Consider the following 22,404-nt stretch of genomic DNA (forward strand, 5'->3'; position numbering starts at 1 on the left):
GTAATAGTTACTATATTCCCAACATTAATCAATCTTGAGTGATTCTTAAAGTTGTTTCTTGCATTGACGTATTGTACTTCTTAATTATATGCAAGAAAAATTGTGAAGCTGAAGTATAAATGAGTAAACATCTGATTCTCCAGCAAAAAGAAGTGGAACAGTGTTATCTATACCCTGGTTAGATAAATTTTCAAACTCTTCTGAGCTCCTGGTGATCCGATACTACTTCATGATACGTGATTCTCTGAAGATGAATCTGTAAGTCATTCCAACAGAATCTCTCATGTTTTGTGGGATTATTTTATCTTTATCAAGCATCATACCCTTGTCCTTGCAGGAGGCTCTTGAAAATGATAGAGAATCTTCAGATATTGCTCTATAAAATATTTCAGATTTCTATTAAATATCCTTGACAAAATTATATCAGGTATAGTGCAATCATGGAAAAAGTTGTGTTTTTATTCTTTTTTCTATTTAATGAGAAATAAGTTCTGTAATTATTGGAAATTTTACCAGTTTATGATTAGGAAGGTTTTGCCTTCTTTTGGCCTGCCAGTTTTGCTTAATGTCAATTTTTGATGTGTCCTTGTGCTTCCTTATTTCTATGCATCTCGGCATTCATGCCCTACTGATTCGATGTAATGTCTGCTGGATCTTTCTGGAAAGTGTGGTTGCTTTGCTCGGAACTGTGGCAATGCTTATTGCATAGGGAGAGAAAAATATCAGAAAAGAAAGAAGGGAGGGGGGGGGGGGGGGGGGGGGGGGGGGGGGGGGGGGGGGGGGGGGGGGGGGGGGGGGGGGGGGGGGGTCAGTCGGATAAAGAAGAATTTTGGGTGTGGGACCTTGAAATTTCGTCCACTTCTGTTTATCAACGTGAGGTTGATCAATGTTATTAGGTTGTAGTGGCTTCTTTTATGTTTCATTGCAACTTTGGTGTTGTAGTTTTGTGTTTACAAACAGAGAAATTACTGGATATAGAGTGTTTTAGCTGCTTGACAATGCTATTTTCTTTTATATTATGATGTCAGTTGTGAGTTGTGACCATACCGCATGTTCTGAAATTGTTTTCGTTCTGGAAAAAAATTAGGATCATGCATTTTTGAATCTACTGTAATCATGCTTTTTGATTCTAGGCCAAGGATAACAGGGTGCTTACAGGATAGATCAACGGTTAAAACTTCAAAATATCGAATAAAGCTCACATCAGGCTTATGATCTCAGGCGGAGGAACAACAAGTGAAAATGTTTGCTTTCTTGCTCCTTTTGATTTCCTGATTACTGTTGTGCTTGGTTGGCAAGAGATTCCATTTTGCTTAACTCTGTGTTCTGCTGATTTTGGTCATAACTGTTTAGTTTGTACAATTTCTAGAATCTATTTCCTTTCACTCAGTATTATCACATTTGGTTCACCTAGCATTTTTTCAATCTGACATTTCCTTGAACCTTAGACGTCATAAGGCCCCGTTTGGCACGGCGAAACAGTGAACTACCCACCACACTGTCCCGCGCTCCCAAATGGAGTCTGAAGGTATTACCTTCCAGCACAAGGCTTGGAATCATATTACCATTTGGAGAGATATTATTGTCAAATATAACTACTTTGTCCCAGAAAAACTTCTTGTTACATGTTGATGGACTTTTCTCAGTCAATTTTTTTTTAACTTTTGACTTTGTAAATGCTTTGTTTAAGAGTTGTTTTACAATAATGAGAATTAGTGTGGATTAGTTATATCATGTGGATAACAATGAAAGTAATCCAAAACAAATCACAAGGTTCACAAATTAGTTTTACTATTGGGAAGTTATAGAGAACTTAACTTGGTGACTTAGTACATGGAGCTAGTTAAGTAATTTTTTTCTTAATCGTTTTTTGAAGTTGAAGTGTTTTTTCTTTCTTTCTTTTTTTTTCCAAGAAACGCGAGATATAATATAATATATATTATAAATTTTGATCAATTAAAATATTGAAAATGATAAAAGGTTAAAGATTGAAAATTTTGAAAAGTAAAGAGAGTGAAATGTGACAATTGGGCTGGTCTCAGGCAGTATTCTCCTCTCATTTGGTAGGCTTTTTGAACTTTCACGTAGTGGGTTGATTGTTTGTCGCTCCTTCTCTCACAATGGGCTCGTCTTATGGTTCCCGTTTGGCAGGCCCTTTCTTCCACTCAACGCCCACCCTGCCTTTTAACACTTACAATATATAAACATTTGAGTAACGTTAGGTATGGAAAAAGTGAGATTATATTTTTATAATATATTTAATTAAATTATATTATAATATTTATTTTATAATAAATTATTGTAATATAAGAGTATAATGTAATTACATTATGGTCAAAGATGTAATGTGATTATAATGAAAAATCAATGTAATTACATTATATTATACTCTGTAATATTGTTAAATGTATTTTTTTCCTTTAACTTTATTATTTTATTGAAAATATTTTGTAATGGTATAATTAAAATTAAAAAGTAAAATAAAATATATAATATAAGAATTAAAAATTAAAATAGAATAAAATATATGAAATTAAAAATTTATATAATATAAGAAAAAGAAATTACAATAAAATATATAATATAAGAAATTGTATTAAAGAAATGAAAATAAAATATATGACATTAAAAATGTATTTAAGAGATGATATTATATAAAAATTAACAACAAAAAAATATAAAAATATTAAATTTGCATTTTAATAAATAAGAGTAATTCTGAGAATTGATATTACATTTCTAGTAAAGTACTTATAAATCAAACGCTGTAATGTTACTTTTTTTGCATTTTTATCATTAATTTGTTTGTATACCAAATACTGTAATGTTATTTAATTTCTTTGTAATCACATTACTTATAATTATATTATTTATAATCACATTATATTGTAAAGTACTAAACGTCACCCTTATATAAAGTAAATTCATTTTGAAGCGATTATAAGATAGGACAATTCTGTAGAAGGAAACCTTTCGAAATTAATCGGTATTGCATGTCCTTCCAGAAGAAAACATCCTCTAAAACAAGGCCTAGTTGATTCTATTGTTCCATAAATAGTGGTTGCTTGGTGACAGGGGGTTAGCCTAGCCTAGCTTTGACCAAATTCTTTTAAAAACAATAACAATGTGGGACGAGCGCCATGCTTTTAGTACTGTATCTTAATTTGCCTCCGAATGCAGTGAATGGACCAACAGACCAAGAAAGCTTGAGAATTAGCTTCTCCAAAAGCTCTAGCTTTTAAGGCTCCTGGATACCCTACTTGTTTTTACAGCTAGGATAACAGTAGAATCCTCACCCAAAGCTCCTTAAAATATAAGCATTGGAGAAAAATAAGTTATCTCTATTCTTATGTGTTCATTACAAAAAGGCAATAGGAATTATTTGAGACACTCAAACACCCAAAAGCACAATCTTTGTAGGGTAGGAAGCCAGTCATAAGAATTGCTGTCCTAGCAATCATCGAGTGCCAAGGGATATGCTCTTAAAACCAAATCAGCTTGTGCCACGCAACTCTAACTTTGCTTGTGTTTTCATAATTGAAGTCCTTTGTGATCGGCTGTAGCTTATACAAGTCTTTTCATTTTGGAGGCGAGTCTTCAATAATGTTTCCAAGCACAAAAATAGGTTTTTGTGATTTTCTACATCAAATTCCATTAGGTCATTAAATTAACGTGAGTGTATATAGAATTTTTTATATTAATAATGAAAATTTTCGATTCCAATTATTTAAACAAAATGAAATTAACATGTACCGATTATTGAATTAAATGTTTACAATAACTTTATTGTGAGTTTGAGAATCATTTGGAACATAATATAACAATCAAGACCACAAAAAAAAAAGTAATAACAAAAAAATATCTTGATCATTTCAGGAAATTAACAAGCGTTCCACAATCTTTGACGATGATTGGAGGCTATTAGAGAAAGGGAAAACATGAAAACAATCTTTTTCCTGAAGGAATGCGTGAATTGAATTTCTTTTTTTTTTTTTAAGTACAAGAGTGATACATATTGAAGTAAGAATAGGTGAGAACAAAAGTCGATTTGTTTGTAAGACAAATTCTGAAAAAGAAAAAGGAGGGTTGCTTAGGGCAAGCCCATGACCAGAATAATTTGTCGCAAATGATTATCAACGAGTTCCACGTTGTCTTGTATATGTGTTATGTGTATAGTTTCTCCCATAACATCCATTTCTAGCTAACATAAACATGCATGCATCAGACATGCATGAACCTAGCTCGTGCTAATATTGGCTCTTCTTCGGCTATTACCTCTGGTCATCCACGTGAGTTTTACAAAGAGTTTTTCATATTCTATGCATATACATATACATATATATATATATATATATATATATATGTAATCTCACCTTCTCTTTTTTTGATACTAGAAAAAAAATTTTCCTGTTTTCTGTATATATAATCTCACCTTTTCTTTTTCAATACTCAAACCCGATATTTTAAAAAAATATATTTTAAGATATTCTTTTTCAGTTATTTGTTTATTTTTTTATGTAAATTGTTTTGTCATAAATTGTTAAAATGTGTTAAATTAAATACTGAAGTCGCTTTATGATATGTAAATAGTTAAGTATGTGACGTTAATATATTTATTTATTTATTTATTTATGGTAGAGAAGCCATAATGCAAACGTGCAGGCATGATAAGAAGTGATCTATCAAAAATAAAATAAAATAAAAACATGGTACAAGGATAGCACATAAAAGATGGCCCTAATTGGGTCCGACGAGTCAAGCAAGAATATGGTGCCAAGTTGAAAAGCAATTAAAAATGATAAAATAAACAAAAGCACAATCCCAAAACTAAATCTCAAGTTAGAAGTTTGATCAATGCTAGCTGTGCCTGATCCTGCCTTAATAAAATAAATCCAAGAGCAAGCTTTTAACTTTGGTCACGTCGTATATATATATATATGATCTTGCCTTTTCGTACAAATTTTTAACTTTAGTCAAAAAGGAGAAAAAACAAGTGTTACATAATTTTAGATTTATTGCTTTTATGTAATTAGAAGTAAATATTATTTTTATTTATATCCATTGTTTTCAATTATTTAACGATATATTATAAGGTTTCTTTAGTATTGATTATATTTTGTAGAATACAGTGGTGGATCCAGGATGAAAAAAATTCTAGAATTCTCAAGCTAGTTAATGGTTTTAAATAATAAGTTAAGTAGTTTATCATTGTTTCAAATAAACTATTTGATTTGATTAGAGTTGATGAAATTATATATATCAAAATTTATATATATATAATGATAAAAAAATTTAAAATTAAGAGCTTGCGGCCATCACCTTCCGTGGCCATGTGTGATTGAATATTTGAAATGTAAGACAATTTTAATATTATAATCATAGATAATTCGAAATGTCACATTTTATTACCTTATATATATATATATATATATAAGTTGGAGACATGCAGCAGCATTGCAGCGATAATGACATTGGAAGAGCATGGCCTGCTGCGAATGCAGAATGGGTATTTAGCCCGGCAAGGGGTACGTCGGGGAGTTCCAACTACCATGTGGGATAAGGGAGCTTTGTTCAGTGACTTGTCACTTGTCATTACCTGGAAAAGATTTGTCCTAGTCAAAGGGAGATGGATTGTTGAAGATTTTAGTTGTGTAGTCTAAGATTGATCGGTGATCATGAGTTCACACATATTTCACGAGATGTTAATTCCTTGGCGGATGCTTTAGCAAAGCAGGGTGTGGCGAGGAAGGAAATGCTCTTTGTTTGGTGGTAGCGTGATATAGATCACGGGAAGATGCTTTACATTATTGTTAAATGTCCGCTGTGGGTGAGCTTCGGATTCTGTGTGACCACTGGACATACATTTTTGGTGCACAGCCCTTGCACTTTTCTTGCATTAGTTGTTGTTGCAGAACCTTTCTTACCTTGTATTACCTAATGGGGTTTATATGGTGTTATGCTTTGGGTGTAGTATATCACTGCCGGACTATCCTGGTCTAGGCAATGAATCAAGTCTAATATTAATATTATATTCAAGATCAAGATTCGCATCGACATTACAATTTTCACTTCTTAAAATAATATGAATCCATTGAAGAGAAAAATCTTAAAAACAACTTATAGATTTGCATTTGTCTAATCACACTTGTACAACATGAGATCCCCCACCTCTCCTTTCATTGATAAAAGAATGTATTGTTTTACTTTTTGGTTTACTCGTTTTAATTTATTAATAAGTATTTTTAGTATAAGATAATTTGAGGTGAAATGAAAAAGTAAAAACAGATTTAAATTAACCTTGCAATGATATATTTGAGGCTCTCCTAATCTTTCCTCATCAAATATCTAAACGCCATATTTCATAGGATTGGAGTTGTGTTTGATATTATGACCCAAATGAGTGAAGGAACTCTTTTTTGGTAAAGAAGATTGAAGTTAGTAAGTTTTTGTTTAAAATCGTCTTGAACTGATGATGATGTCACTTATCTGACATCATTAAAATTTGCACTGCACCAACCTTACTATGGCATCTTGTCTGCCATGCCTAATGCTTTCTTTTATATAAGTGCGTTTGCTGCATCATCGATTGGAGTCCTGACTCCAAACCTGAAAGCACCAACTCCGTCTCTTCAATCTCGATCATCGTAAAATGGCTACGACTACATCCGACAGTCAGTCCTTCTTACACAGCATTCTCATAACCCATGCCTTTGATCAAACTCGCGAAGTTGATCTCGGACCTCTAGTCAAGGTCATCGAGAGCATTTTGCAAAACGCTGCTGCTGCGTCTGCTTCCAAGGTATTTACACACTTCCCTAGCTAGCTACTTTGCCTTTTACTTTGCTCCTTGATCGTAGAAAAAAGCTTTTAAAACAGTGTTATTCCTATTCAAATGATTGATACGTATGAATTTTACTTGCTGTAGGGTGCACATGAAGGTTTAAACGATATGATCGGCAGCCTGGAGAACTTTGATGGCATGCGTCAAGTATTGGATGATATACGCAGCATCTCCTGTGAGGTTGTTGCCTGACATATATATAATTGTAGATGATTTTGTTTACGAGTGTCTTACTCTTAAGGATTCTAAATTTCACATGTACTCGTAGATGTCATGCAATCTCTCAGATGTGGAAGCAACGACAATGGTGCTGCTCAAAACGCTCAGAAATTATTCATGGAACGCCAAAGTGGTGCTAGCCGTAGCAGCTTTCGCCTTGAGCATCGGGGAGTTGTTGATGCTTGTGAATCACCGAACCACGGACCCAATTGCTAAGTCGGTAGATCTCCTCAAAGGTCACTCTCTCAAACTTGATATCAATGTGCTTAAACAACTTTTGAAGGCCATGATGGATGTGGTGAACGTCAATTTCGCCTTCTTGGTCCCAACTCTTTCCAAGATTCCGAAAGAGGCACCATCCATGAAGGATGCCATGGGATATTTCCCCACAGCCACTTACAAGATCCTTAGCGTTATTGTTCAAATTGCAAGCATTTTAAGCAAAAGAGAGTAAGCCCCGATCCATCCATGCATCGTACCCAACTCCAACTTAATTATGAATACAGCTAAACTAATTGCCAATTTCTTTCTTTCTTTCTTTTTTGACTCTGATTTCAGGCAAATTATTGACTCAACAATAAAAAGCTTGGCATATGAAGTTAGCTGTGTAAATTATGTCCTTCAAAAGAAATTAGAACGTTGCAAAATTGACGCCGGTAAGTCTTTTAACTTTGGATACATAACATTTATTCATTTTGGGTAAACCATCAAGTATTCAATTGAACATTTTCTTTTTGTTCTCTTGATTAAGAGTCAAAACAAAAAGGACAGATGGCTTGAAATTTGTATATATTATATACTAAAACTCAATTCTTTGATACTCTTCACGCACTCGTGATGCACTATACTGATAATGGTGCTATTTATTTATTCTTTCATTGCACTTCCTTTTTCATTTTTCTTTTCCTTTATGCTATTGGGAGGCTTTGTGGACCATTTGCTAGCTAGCTTTCTCTTTTGGTAGGTTTAATTATATTACTTTTTGCAATGCAAAGTGCTTTGGCGTTTTTATAATATTTTAACACTATTTTATTTACTGATCATGTTTTATAAATAATTTGTTTTTTATATGTTAAAAAATTTTAAATTAAGTATCTTAAACTCTAAAGCTCTGACCGACAAATATAATGCTATAAGCCTGTTACCATTTTATAACATTCAATATTTTATGAATTACTAATTATGAGTGAGAGAATTTGGTGCTATTGTAGTACCATTATATGCTCATTAATTTGATTTAATCATAATATTACTATTAATTTTTTTGAAAAGTATAAGTATTGATTTTATTACTTAAAATTATCATACAATAATAGTGGAGCAGAGCAACTCATAGAAGAGTAAAGCACTCCCTTAATTACTGCATTTATCTGCATATATGAACATGGACTAAACTATCTCGGTTGCGTTTGGGATCAAACTAACTGGTTATCCACCTTCCTTTCTCACCAGCAAAATCAAAAAGGCCATAAGGAGTAGTTGATTGCTTGAAGGTGCAGAGTATAAATTGCATGAGTTTAACTGAGTTACCACAGTTATCTAATAAATTTAAACATGTGATAACCAAATAACAATGCTCAAGTGATACGAAAAATTATGAATCGCTTTGATTAATTTATGAATTTGAGACATTGATGAGTGCAAATGCTTAGGGAATAGTTTTGAGATCGTTAGCTTTAAATTGCAATGATGAATTTGTTTCTGTATTTTAAGTTATAACCAAAATTATTTTTGTTCATTTTGATTAGCTTCCAAAAACCCAAAAGAAAAAATTCATGTTTCATAAAATGATTTTCATTTAAAAATCCGTTAATATATTCATTACCTATCTCTATATTTCTATTTGTTTTAGTATTTTGATATTGACAAATACTTATAAATAATTTATCCCAATTTTTTTGCTTTTCAAGTAAAATTTTTATACATTAATTGAGATAAGGATTACATGAATAAATTTATAACCATAAGTCATCCAGACATTAAACTCAGTATGACATTCGTGTACAAGGAAACACATAGTAAGTCCACAACACATCACCCCCATCCCCTCAATTCCCGCTAAAAAGTTTTGTTACTTGGCAATGGAACAACTGATGACAATACGATGCAGAACAAGGCGAAAAGTACTACAAGCATGAAGAAATAGAGTACCAGCGGCATGAAGACGTTTCGGAACTCATTCCTAAAATTGGCTTTTGGGAACTTTTTGGGAAAATTAAGAATCATATGAAGATTCAGGTTGCTTCATTTACACTTCCTCTATGGTGTATGCTCCGTTTTCATGTCCCTTGCATTTTTGCTAAGCCCTATATTCTTCTGGTGCAAACAGGTTCCTGAAAAACTGAGGAAAAAGCATGTGTTGTTTCTCATATCGGATCTGGACATCTCCTTTGAAGAGATTAAGGTTCTTGATCGGCTGTACCAAAAGAACAACCAGTGGTATGAAATCCTGTGGCTCCCAATTGCGGACTTGACTGCCCCTTATGAAAAGACAAAGTTTTCAGAGCTGAAACAGTTGATGAAATGGGGTGTGGTCGAACCCTCCAACATTGGACCGGCCTTCATTGAATACATCAAGAAGGAATGGCATTTTATAAAGAACCCCATTGCTGTGTCTTTGAATGAAGAAGGGGAAGTGACGTGCCGGAATGCACTCCCTATGTTGTGGACATGGGGCAATTTGGGCTTCCCATTCACTGCTGAAAAAGAGCGTCAGCTCTGGAATGAGATTGATGTGAAAAATGGTTGGAAACTTGAACTCCTGCTTGATGAGCAGATCGATCTCGCCATACCGCCACGGGTACATTTTCTTTTTTTTTTTTCTGCTTGGTTTTGTATTTTTAAGCCTTGGTTCAGTTTCTGATACTTGATCACTGTTGGGTCCTCGATTTGTCAGATGCGAAGCGTGACATTTGTATGCTTGTTTGGGGGTGATAATATATCATGGATTCAAGCGTTCACGGAGAAAGTGAAAAATGCTACTGCCGGTGTTTCCTTTAAACTGGTTTACGTGGGAAAGGACAAAGGCAAAGGGCTACCAAGCCACCTGCTTAGTCCTGATATTCACGTGATCGACTCTGAATTTCAGTGGCAGTTTTGGACCCGACTGGAGAGTATATTGCATGCCAAAATCCAACAGGACAAGACCAGTCAAACTGATCGCGTGATGCGCGAAGCCTTGAAACTACTTGGCTACACTGGCAATGGCAAACCGTGGGCAATGTTCTCTGTCGGATCAGCTGAGATGGTCACCACCAACGGAGAAATGGCTCTAAACATCATGTCCAACTATAAAGATTGGAAAAATGGCTCAACAGGGCCTCTTTTTCTTGAGGCACTCAGAAATTATTACATGTATAAAATACAGGATACCCATGGCTGCATCAATGTTCACCTCCCCGTGCTCGGGGAGTTTCCAGGGATAGTAAGTTGCCCGACATGTTCCAAAGAAATGGAGATGTATTACACGTATCGCTGCTGTGCTGAGTAATTACCAAACTATATGTTTGAGAAGGAGATCGATAAGATGCTACTATGACAAATAAAGATCACTTTTGGAAGCACAAGGTTATACTATATGTTGCTTCCTTATTACTATATTATGAATAATAATTTTTGGGACTCCTATTCATTGGCTTTGGCTAGTGAAGAGTTAAGATTAGTGTAATGAATGGTTCATCTACTATTTTAATTCCATTGTTTTAGTCTTCTATTTCAATTTTTAATCAATTAATTTCTACACTTTCAATTTACAGATGATTGATAGTGATAAAATTTTACCATTAATTTCAACCACTTGACCTTTTTATTGATAACATAATATGCCAACTTGAATTATTTTTTAGCACATGGTACACATATAGCACACAAAATCCTTATTTTTAATAAAAATTAAAAAATTATGTTTTTCAGAATATAAAAATTATTGCTTTTAATTAAATAAAATACTATTTTTATATTAATATGTACCACATGATCAAAAAATTAATCTATCTCATCATGTCAATTTATCACCAAATGCCATGCCATCCTAATTGATGACAAAATTTTAATACTTTCATCATTGTCATCGACTTCCTTCTAAATTGACTTTTAATAAAAACATAAGTAATAAATTCATTAAAATTGAAGTAAAAAGATTAAAATTATTAAATTAAAATAATAGAGAGGGATTAAATTCAAATTTTGGCATATGCTTTTATCCGATAATTATCTACCTCACATATCCCTTTGACATATGCTTTGTATAGTATAACTTGACGGTGATTCCTTAGGTTGTGCTGTGATGATGTTCTTGATGGTTGTTCTTTTGATCCCATTACAACTTGAGGGTGTGTTGAACTTGTATAGTCTGTTTCGACACTGCTTATCAGCAGCTTTAGCCTTCTATGCCTTCTTTTGTACAGCAAGTTATTAATGTAATCATCTCTAATTTTCAAAAAAAAAATAAAATTGAAGAGCAGACACATTGCTTAATAATTAATTACGTAACACAATGAATACTCGGTTGATCACTGCAAAATTTTGGAAGTTTTCTTGAAGGCTGTATAATCAAAGAGCAAATGAGCATTGCTCCTACTATATGACAACCAATGTGACATTTTCATTCTTTTTTTTCTCTCACCCTCCTCAAAACTTGGTAATTTTGAGGAGGTTATATAAACCTTGTCATTTTCTTCTTTGAATGAAGTAGTTTTTTAAATGCATATATATGTTATAAACTTTAACCTTTTTATTATTTTAAATATTTTCATTGATTAAAGTTTGAAATATTTGATTAGTAAAAAGGGTGAATTGTGATAATTAGGCAGCTTGAGGCAAACGGGCTCTAAAGTGGTGGGATGGGAAAAGAGTGAATTGTGACAATTAGCCTTAACCAATTCCATTAAAGAACAATAAAAATGTGGGACGAGCGCTATACGTAATTACTACTGTATTCTTTCCCTCCAAATACTGTGGATGAACCAAGACCAAGAAAGCTTGGGAATAATTAGCTTCTCCAAAAGCTCAACCTCTTAAGGCTCCTACAAATACCCTTTTTACAGCTAGGAGAGTCGGAGAATCTTCACCCAAAGCTCCCTCAAATAAGGATGAGAGAGAAATAAGTTATCTTTAGTTAGTCTTATGTGTCCATTGCAAAAAAAGAAAGACAAAAAGTATTATTTGGGACATTCAATACCCAAAAGCACAATCTTTGTAGGGTAGGAATTGCCAGTCATAAGAATTGCTATCCTGGCATCATTGAGTGCCAAGGGATATTCTCTTAAAACCAAAATCAGCTTGTGCCAGACAACTCTTAGGTGACGTTTGGTATCAAGGATGTAAGTCACATTCCCTGTAAAATATTATAATAATAAATAAAAATAAAATATATAACATTAAAAATATATTTAAAAAATGATATTATATAAAAATTAATAATATAAATATAAATATATTAAAAATAAAATATAAAATATTATAATAATAAATAAAAATAAAATATATGATATTAAAAATATATTTAAGAAATGATATTATATAAAAATTAATAATAAAAATATAAATATATTAAAAATAAAATATAAAATATTATAATAATAAATAAAAATAAAATATGTGATATTAAAAATATTTAAGAAATGATATTATATAAAAATTAATAATAAAAAATATAAATATATTAAACTTATATTTTAATAATTAGGGGTAATTTTAACAATTAGCATTACATTCCCACTAAAATACTTGTAAATCAAACACTGCAAATGTTATTCTTCCCTGCATTTTAATCAATTATTTTACTTACATACCAAAACACTGTAATGTTATTTTCCCTGTAATCACATTGCTTGGCAATCACATTGCATTATAATGTATCAAACGCCACCTTAACTTTGCTCGTATTTTCATAATTGAAGGCCCATGTATCAGCTGGCTTGTATAAGTCTTTTGATTTTGAGTCATGTCTTCAATATTGTTTCCAAGCACTAAGAGTTTGTTGTGATTTTTTATATCAAATTTCATTAGGTCATTAAGTTAATTTGAATAAGGGATTTTTGATATTGAAGATGGGAGATTTGATTCCAACTAATAAAAAAAGAAAACATATATCGATCATTGAATTAAATATTCAAAGGTTAAGTAAAAAATTAGTAACTATGTGAAAATACTACAATAACTTCCATAGCCGATTAGAGGCAGCTATAGCCATAACAGAGTCATTAAGAACATAACGTTAACAGCCAAGACCCCATGGGAGAATTGTTTTTCGTCTCCTGCACCGACATCTTAATTTACAATATTCAAATATACTTTTTGAAAAGTATATTTGAATATTGTAAATTAAGATGTCGGTGAAGGAGACGAAAATGGAGAAGTGCAGTGATAATGAGATTAGAAGAGCATGGCTTGCTGCGAATTTTGAATGGGTTTTTAGCCCGGCAAGGGGTAAATCGGGAGGTCTAATTAACTACAATGTGGGATAAGGGAGCTTTTTGCAGTGACCTGTCAATTACCTGGAAATTAAAGATTTGTCCTGGTCAAAGGGAGATATGGGTGATTGAGGATTGTAATAGTGTAGTCTAAGATTGATTGGTGATTATGAGTTCACACATACTTCACGAGATGCTAATTCCTTGGCAGATGCTTTAGCAAAGTTGGGTGTGGAGAGGGAAGAAATGCTGTCTGGTGGTAGGGTGATCTTTGTCACGGGGAGATTCTTTACATTATTGCTAGATCTCTGCTGTGGGTGAGCTTCGGATTCTGTGTGACCACTGGACATACATTTTTGGTGCACAACCCCTGCATTAGTTGTTGTTGCAGAAACTTTTTATGTGGTATTACCTAATGGAGTTCATATGGTGTTATACTTTGGGTTTAATATATCATTCCTGGACTACCCTGGTCTGGGCAATGGTACGTACTTTTCTCATCCTTTCTCGTCAATTATTGTTAATAAATTCTTTGATGATTGAGAATATATACATATATATGTATATATATTGATTGAAAGAAAGTGAATGGAGTTTAATATTTTATTTAAGACTAAAATTTATATCAACATTACAAATTTTCATTTCCCAAAACAGTATGATGAATCTGCTTAAAAAAAATAAAAAAACAACCTATAAATTGTATATTTGTCTAATCCCACTCATATAATATGAGATCCCCCATCCCACTTTTCTCAGTTTAGCTAATAAACCCTAAATTCCATTGATTTACTCTTTTTTTCATTTTAATTTAAGATAATCTAAAGTGAAATAAAAAAGTGAATAACAAAAAAAAATTATAAATGTCTTCATAGATTCTTCCAATGATGAACTAACTTAAACATACAAAGTTATAAATTTCATTGAGAAGTAATCAATTACAATAAGTGGTTACTTAAAACTATAAAAAAAATTCGGCCTATCTATATAATTAGTCATCCAATCTTATACAAAAATCAACTTTGCAATGATCATGGCCTATTCGACGCTCCTAATCTCTCCTCATCTAATATCTAAACGCCATTTTTTTTTGTTTGTAATGGAGTTGTGTTTGATATTATGACCCAAATGAGTGAAGGACCAATCGTCTTGACCTGATGATGCCACTTATCTGACGTCACTTAAATCTGCAGTGCACCTTCCTTACTATGGTATATATAAGTGTTAGGTAAGTACCATACCTACTGTTAGGTTATATATAAGTGTGTTTGCTGCATCCTCGGAGTCCTCACTCCAAACCTAAAAACACCAACTCCGTCCCTTCAATCTCGATCATCCTTAATTACCACCTTCCTAAAATGGCTGCTACTACATCCTACTGTCAGTCCTTCATGATATCTCAGGAGCTGTCACAGAAGATTCTGATAACCCATGCCTTTGATCAAACTCGTGAAGTTGATCTCGGACCACTAGTCAAGGTCATTGAGAGCATTTTGCAAAACGCCGCCTCCGCTTGCAAGGTACTTGCACACCACTCCCCTAGCTACTTTGCCTTTCACTTTGCTCCTTGATCATAAAAAGAAAAGTTTTAAACAGTGCTATTCCTCTTCGAATGATTGATTCGTATGCATTTTATTTGTTGCAGGGTGAGTATGAAGGTTTAAATGATATGATCGGCAGCCTGGAGAATTTTGATGGCATGCATCAAGCATTGGATGATATACGCAGCATATCCTGTGAGGTTGTTGCTTAACATATAATTATAGATGATTTTGTTTACCAGTGTCTTACTCTTAAGGATTTTAAATTTTACATGTACTTGCAGATGTCATGCAATCTTTCAGATGTGGAAGCAACGACAATGGTGCTGCTCAAAAGGCTTAGAAATTATTCATGGAACGCCAAAGTGGTGTTAGCCGTAGCAGCTTTCGCCTTGAGCATCGGGGAGTTGTTGATGCTTGTGAATCACCGCACCACGGACCCAATTGCTAAGTCCGTGGATCTCCTCAAAGGTCACTCGGTCAAACTTGATATCAATGTGCTTAAACAACTTTTGAAGGCCATGGTGGATGTGGTGAACATCAATTTCGCCTTCTTGGTTCCAACTCTTTCCAAGATTCCAAAAGAGGCACCGTCCATGAAGGATGCCATGGATTATTTCCCCACGGCTACTTACAAGATCCTCAGCGTTGTTGTTCAAATTGCAAGCATTATAAGCAAAAGAGAGTAAGCCCTGATCCATTCATTATGTCTCAACTCCAACTTATGAATACAATTAAAGAAACCAATTTTTTTTACTTTGGTTTCAGGTACATTATTGAGTCAACAATAAGACGCTTCGCATATGAAGTTAGCTATGTAAACTATGTCCTTCAAGAGAAATTAGAACGTTGCAGAAAGGATGCTGGTAAGTCTTTGATTTTTGGGTATATAACATTACTCATTCTTGGTATATATACACAAGCTATTAAGTATTAAATAAGACATTTTCCTTTTGTTCTTTTATGACTCAAAACAAAAAATATAGATGACTTGAAATTTATACTTTATACTAAAACTCAATTCTTTGATACTCTTCACACACTCACTATGCACTCCCTTTTCATTTACCTTTTGCTTTCTGCAATTTTAAGGCTTTGTGGACCATTTGCTAGCTTTCTCTTTTGCTGAGTTTACAATAGTTTTTCAATGCAAAGTGCTTTGGAATTTTAATTTATAATCTTTTAACACTATTTTATTTACTTATCACGTTTTATAAATATATAATTTGTTATTATATGCTATAAAAAAAACAATGTTTCATAAATTGATTTTCACTTAAAAATTGATGATATATATATATTCATTATCTATCCCTATATTTCTATTTCTTCTAATAGATTGGTTTTGATAAATGTTTTCAAATAATAAAGGCAATTTAACAACTGATTACGGGGCAAAACAAGGCGAAAAGTACTACCAGCATGAACAAGTAGAGTCCCGGCAGTATGAAGGCGTTTGGGAACCCATTATTCCTAAAATTGGCTTTTGGGAACTTATTGATAAAATTAAGTATCACATGAAGATTCAGGTTGGTTCATTTACACTTCCTCTAAGGATATATGCTCCGTTTTGAAGTCCTTTCCATTTAGCTAAAGCATTTATTATTATGATTATTGTTGTTTTTGACATTGTATGTCTACAAACAGGTTCCTGAGAAACTGAGAAAAAAGCATGTGTTGCTTCTCATATCAGATCTTGACATCTCCGTTGAAGAGATTAAGGTTCTTAATAGGCTGTACCAAATGAACAACCAGCGGTATGAAATCTTATGGTTCCCAATTGTGGACGTGGCAACTTACGAAAGGATAAAGTTTTCGGAGCTGAAACAGTTGATGAAATGGGGTGCGGTCGAACCTTCCAACATTGGACCGGCCTTCATTGAATACATCAAGAGGGAATGCAATTTTATAAAGAACCCCATTGCTGTGTCGCTGAATCAAGAAGGAGATGTGACGTGCCGAAATGCACTCCCTATGTTGTGGACATGGGGCAATTCGGCCTTCCCATTCACTGATGAAAAAGAGCATCAGCTCTGGAATAAGATTGGTGAGAAAACTGACTGGAAACTTGAACTCCTGCTTGATGAGCAGATCCATCTCGACATACCGCCACAGGTCTTCTTCTTTTGCTTGTTTTTGTATTTAAGCCTTGATTCAGTTTCTGATACTTGATCACTGTTGGGTCCTTGATTTGTCAGATGCGGAGCGTGACATTTGTATGCTTGTTTGGGGGTGAAAATAAATCATGGATTCAGAAGTTCACGGAGAAAGTTAAAAATGCTACCGCCGGTGTTTCCTTTAAACTGGTTTACGTGGGAAAGAGCAAAGGCAAAGGGCTACGAAGCTACATGCTTAGTCCTGACATTCACGTGATCGACTCTGAATTTCAGTGGCAGTTTTGGACCCGACTGGAAAGTATATTGTATGCCAAAATCCAACAGGACAAGACCAGTCAAACTGATCGCGTGATGCGCGAAGCCTTGAAACTATTTGGCTACGCTGGCAGTGGCGAACCGTGGGCAATGTTCTCCGTCGGATCAGCTGTGATGGTCACGACCAATGGAGAAACGGCTCTAACCATCATGTCAAACTATAAAGATTGGAAAAATGACACAACAGGGCCGCTTTTTCTTGAAGCACTCAGAAATTATTGCACGTATAAGATGCCTGATATCCATGGCTGCATCAATGTTCACCTCCCCGTCCTCGGGGAGATTCCAGGGATGGTTAGTTGCCCGACATGTTCCAAAGAAATGGAGATGTATTACACGTATCGCTGCTGTGCTGAGTAATTAGCAAACTATGTTTGAGCAGCAGATCGATAAGATGCTACTCTGATAAATAAACATCACTTTTGGTTTTTACCAGACTGATGGGATGATCATGAAGAAGTACAAGGTTGTCTTATATGTTGCTTTCTTATTATTATGTTACGAATAATGTTTAGGACTCCTATATCAATTAGCTTTGGCTAGTGAAGAGTTCAAGATCAGTGTTCATCGACTATTTTAATTCCTTTGTTTTAGTCTAATATCTATTTCAATTTTAATAAATTTAAATTCTGCTCTCTTGATTTATAGAGATAAAATTTTACCATTAATTTCAACTGCTTGGCCTTTAATTTATTGATAATGTAACATGTCAACCTGAATTATTTTTTACCACATGGAACACAAATAGCACACAAAATCTTTATTTTGAATAAATGATATAAAACATTATTCTTTAGAATATAAAAATTATTATTTTTAATTAAAATAAAATATTATTTTTTAAACTAATATGTGCCACGTGAAGAAAAAAATTAACCTATCTCATTATGTCAATTTATCACCAAAATGCCATGCCATCCAAATTGATGACAATTTTAATACTTTCATTGTTATCAACTTTGAGAAGGTTACTTTTAACAAAAGCGTAAGTACTAAATTCATTAAAATTGAAGTAAAAGGATTAAAAATATCAAATTAAAGTAATAGAGAGGGATTAAATTCAAATTTTGGCATATGCTTTAATTTAATTTATCCCATAATATATATATATATATGCACATGCCTTTATATGTTTATAATTTAGTTGTTAATTAAATCACTAAATAGAAAAACAAAAAATTGTTCTTCTCACGAAAAAATAATTTTATTTGTTATTGCTCCCACACTTATCTACAAAATATGAGCTTCAAATCATATATTGTTCAATATGTTATCTCACTAGAGGTGTTTATGAGTGAGATGGGACGAATCTTGAAGCCAACATTTTTTAAATAAGCCTTGGTTCAACCATAATTTCCCCTTCTCTATTTTTTTTAAAGTATTTAAAAATTATTTATTATAGTACTATTTAATTTTGTAAAAAGTAAAAATTAAATAAATTTATTTATTAATATAAAAATACTATCAATTCTAGTTGGGCCGGACTTCAAATGTTATAATGGTGGTGGATGGAGATAAAACTAAAATAAGGAATAAACAAGTCCAAAATATCCATAGAAAAAGAAAAGGGCAGCAAACCAAACAACCTTAAAAAAGCCCAAATTACTAGAGCCTACTTGAAATACCTTAGAAGCCCAGCTTTGGCCCAACAAAAAGTAGCCCACTTAAAAGACTTTAACATCAGCTAGCTAACCTCCCTAACTCAATTCGTTGTTTTTTTTTTATATATAAATTTGGAAAAACTGTAATCTTAAAAGGTTATTGTATTATATCTGTTTCTTAAAATAAATCTTTCTTCTTTTATTAGATTTTTAATTTGACCAAAATCAATTTTAAATCTTAATAGATTTAATATCAATATATATTTTTTATTTATATAACACATAATGTGATTTGATGATATAATCACATATGACATCTGCTCTTAATTATTTTCTCCCACATTCCTCAAAACTACGTATAACTTTGAGAAGGTTATATAAACCTTCTCAGTTTCTTCTCGCTCTTCCCATCTCTACGTTCTTATTTTTCTTACCATTCCCTCTACCTTTTAATCTATTTAGCTTTTCCAAAAATTCCTCTCTTTTTTTTAAAAAAAAACCCTAGACCTAGTTGTCAAGAGTGGACTTTTGCCACCACCTATTCCTTTGTCCTCTGTGTCTCTCTTCTCTCTACACGTTCATTTATTGATTCGCACTAAATCTCCAAACCAAAGCTTAAATCTAAATGTTTTAGGCTTTGGGTTTTTCTAAGATTTGAAGAACAAAAAAAAATTCAAAAAAATTAGTTCAATTAATAAAAGGGAAGAAAGAGATGAATAAATTTATTTTTTTTAATTTCAATGTTGACGGATGATTGATAATAACAACAAACTATTGATAATTCGTGGTCAATAAATTTAAATTATGATTTTGCCATGTGGTCACGTCAATTAAACAAATTATACTTTATGTAATAAAAAAAGTACAATTTGCTGAGATTTAATATCACGCTCAAATATAAAAATAATTAATTAATTAAAATAATATAATGCAGTAGAATAATAAATTAATATTTAATCAGAAAAATAGCTAAATCTTATAATATCAATGTTCGTATTTTTTATGTAACATTCAAATTAATTATAAATATTTATAAGTTTAATAGTTACATAAGCCAATTAAATCAAAATCTTTTCTTCTTCACTTTTAGGATTTGTCAAATCTTCTACCAACAAAGTGTTTGGCCTCCAACAGTAATCCACACAACAATTGAATAAAACCTTTTCCAAAATAAAATTTTACTTATGTTAGTAAGTTTTGTTTTCAAAACAAAACGAACAAAAGTTCTTACCGAATCTTATTTTTATCAGATAAAGAAAACTATTTTTCTTTTTTTTATCTTATGAAACAGCTGAGAATTGATTGGAGGCTTAGAGTTTTAGTTTACTAATATAATATATTTATATAACTAAATTAAGTTATAATCCTAAATACAATAGTTGTATTTTAATTTAATTAAATCTCTATGAGCTTAATTAATTTTTCACTTTATTTTGATCTTTTTCAATTAAGTCCAGCTTAATTAATTATCTTTATTTAATTTCAATCATGTCACTTAATGTGTGTAGCCCATTATGTTGACAATAAATATAAATCCTAATCAAATATCAATTTGGTAATTAATTAATACTTATAGATCATGAGCGGCATCTAGCAATACATCACGACCACTCAAATGTTAGAGAATTAAGTAAAGAATTTAATAAAACCCTTTAGTGATAAGCCTCTCAGTGCAATACGGTCCTTTCATCAAATTTATCGAATGTGTCATTAAGCATAGCTCGGTGTCTACTTATGACATTTCATATTAGTTCTCATAATTTATGACTAATCTTATAAATTTAGAAAACTAATTTTCCTTAAATTCATCATGCTTTGGTCAAAGACTTTATACAAATTAATCAAGAATTGAGAATAAGTGAGATACATCCCTTATATCACTTGGGATGATGAATCCTCTTTTAACCACTTATTTACCTTCGCATGTTTTATGACATACCCAAAAACACCATATTTAAGCATCTAGTTGCTTCCAAACCCGTAAAAGTGAAATCAAAGTATGTCATTTCCCATACTAGATGACTTAGTGTCTTCAATCTTAAAAGTAGTTGCACGACTATCTCATGAGAATATTTTTCACAGACACTTGAGTGAAATATAAAATGGAGTTCTCATAACGGGTCATGTTCAATGAACTTATTTTTAACAAACACCTATATGTTATCCTCAAGTATTTCATATACTTCAATTTATGAGATTAATTGCTTACTTTCTAAGTAAAGAGATTTAAAATGTACCAGTCTTTAATCATTGTCAATACCTTGTCTTGACAATACAATGATCAGAGCAATTTTAAGAACATGACTTTGATGCATAGTGATCTTATAATTATAACAACTTTACAATTCTCTTATAAGTCTTTTATATTCTATGAGCTTCATCCAATTAGGGCTTAATAACTTTTTATTATTATACTAACATGAAGAAAAACTTCTATCACATAAAATTATGTAATTAAATATACATTAAATGATAATATATATATATATATATATATATTTCTTGATCAATTCAATTGATTCTAAGGCATATACCAACACAATTAGTATTAAGTCTAATGATAGTTACATTTACATTAAATTAAAAAACTTATTTATTTGAAAATAAAATTTTAAAAATTTATTTGATATATATGAAATTTATTTTGTTGCCTATCCTCTTGTTCAAGCTTAATAATTAAATTCGTTTTCTCATACAAAAAAAATTTGGTTCTGATGATGGTCCCTCCACCAAAATACTTTCAGAAAACCAAATGGAAAGTCTACGAAAAGGGACCACTATGGTAAACAATATGGTGTGTGTTTTTTCCCGTGCCTTGTTCTCATCCCATCTCACAATAATTTCTTTCTTCTTCTCTTCACTACAACTAACACCAACATGCATGACAGATGTATGGCAGACGAAAAAGGGATTATTTGTTGAGACTCCCTCTTTGTAATCCATAATTCTATATCGTTATTCTTCTTTTTGGTATTATATATGGGTTTTGATTGTGCATTAATAAGAGGTACTGCACAGTGCACACTCAAGCCTTGAATTATTTTGGATTGTACATTTTTATTGGCCACAGACAATGGTTGTCGACCAGGAGAGATTAATCCACGTATGCTGATGATTTCTTTTATTGTTTATTTGGAATTAACTTGACAAGAAAGGTTAAAGAAATAAACTTTGTTCCTTGTTCAAGGAAGGAAAACTCTCATTGCCTCCTTTTAGTTTATGACAGCTCATGCTTGATTGTAGCAAAACCCTACATTAGTTTTTTTTTTTTTGCAAGGAAAAAGAGGGATGCAGCCACTGCCATCTCCATCACCACACTGTGATTTGCCACGTGGCGTTGTTGGAAGGAACCTCCAA

The 22,404-nt window shown here is 32.5% G+C and overlaps 2 protein-coding genes across 2 annotated transcripts; both read left to right on the forward strand.

The window, feature by feature from the left end:
* Nucleotides 1–6,575: 6,575 nt before the first annotated feature.
* On the forward strand, nt 6,576–10,751 carry LOC110415746 (protein SIEVE ELEMENT OCCLUSION A-like). Its single transcript, XM_021427452.1, has 7 exons — nt 6,576–6,799; nt 6,926–7,021; nt 7,110–7,510; nt 7,619–7,716; nt 9,171–9,298; nt 9,390–9,860; nt 9,957–10,751. The coding sequence occupies exons 1-7, from the start codon at nt 6,650–6,652 to the stop codon at nt 10,548–10,550; spliced, it is 1,938 nt and encodes a 645-aa protein (XP_021283127.1). The 5' UTR covers nt 6,576–6,649; the 3' UTR covers nt 10,551–10,751.
* A 3,957-nt stretch (nt 10,752–14,708) lies between these two features.
* Nucleotides 14,709–18,088, forward strand: LOC110415745 (protein SIEVE ELEMENT OCCLUSION A-like). Its single transcript, XM_021427451.1, has 7 exons — nt 14,709–14,993; nt 15,119–15,214; nt 15,299–15,699; nt 15,783–15,880; nt 16,386–16,543; nt 16,662–17,129; nt 17,213–18,088. The coding sequence occupies exons 1-7, from the start codon at nt 14,832–14,834 to the stop codon at nt 17,804–17,806; spliced, it is 1,977 nt and encodes a 658-aa protein (XP_021283126.1). The 5' UTR covers nt 14,709–14,831; the 3' UTR covers nt 17,807–18,088.
* Nucleotides 18,089–22,404: the final 4,316 nt, after the last annotated feature.

Source organism: Theobroma umbraticum, unplaced genomic scaffold, assembly GCF_002168275.2.
Source record: "Theobroma umbraticum cultivar Fairchild unplaced genomic scaffold, ASM216827v3 scaffold_147.0, whole genome shotgun sequence".
In the NCBI taxonomy this organism is placed as follows: Eukaryota; Viridiplantae; Streptophyta; class Magnoliopsida; order Malvales; family Malvaceae; genus Theobroma; species Theobroma umbraticum.

What these genes read in the sequence shown, in the direction of transcription:
- LOC110415746 (XM_021427452.1), top strand. Translation starts at nt 6,650, where the DNA reads ATGGCTACGACTACATCCGACAGTCAGTCCTTCTTACACAGCATTCTC. An exon ending in TACGCAGCATCTCCTGTGAG is followed by an intron (nt 7,022 to 7,109) that starts GTTGTTGCCTGA and finishes ATGTACTCGTAG; the next exon opens with ATGTCATGCAATCTCTCAGA. An exon ending in ACGTTGCAAAATTGACGCCG is followed by an intron (nt 7,717 to 9,170) that starts GTAAGTCTTTTA and finishes AATACGATGCAG; the next exon opens with AACAAGGCGAAAAGTACTAC.
- LOC110415745 (XM_021427451.1), top strand. Translation starts at nt 14,832, where the DNA reads ATGGCTGCTACTACATCCTACTGTCAGTCCTTCATGATATCTCAGGAG. An exon ending in ACGCCGCCTCCGCTTGCAAG is followed by an intron (nt 14,994 to 15,118) that starts GTACTTGCACAC and finishes TATTTGTTGCAG; the next exon opens with GGTGAGTATGAAGGTTTAAA. An exon ending in ATCTCGACATACCGCCACAG is followed by an intron (nt 17,130 to 17,212) that starts GTCTTCTTCTTT and finishes TTGATTTGTCAG; the next exon opens with ATGCGGAGCGTGACATTTGT.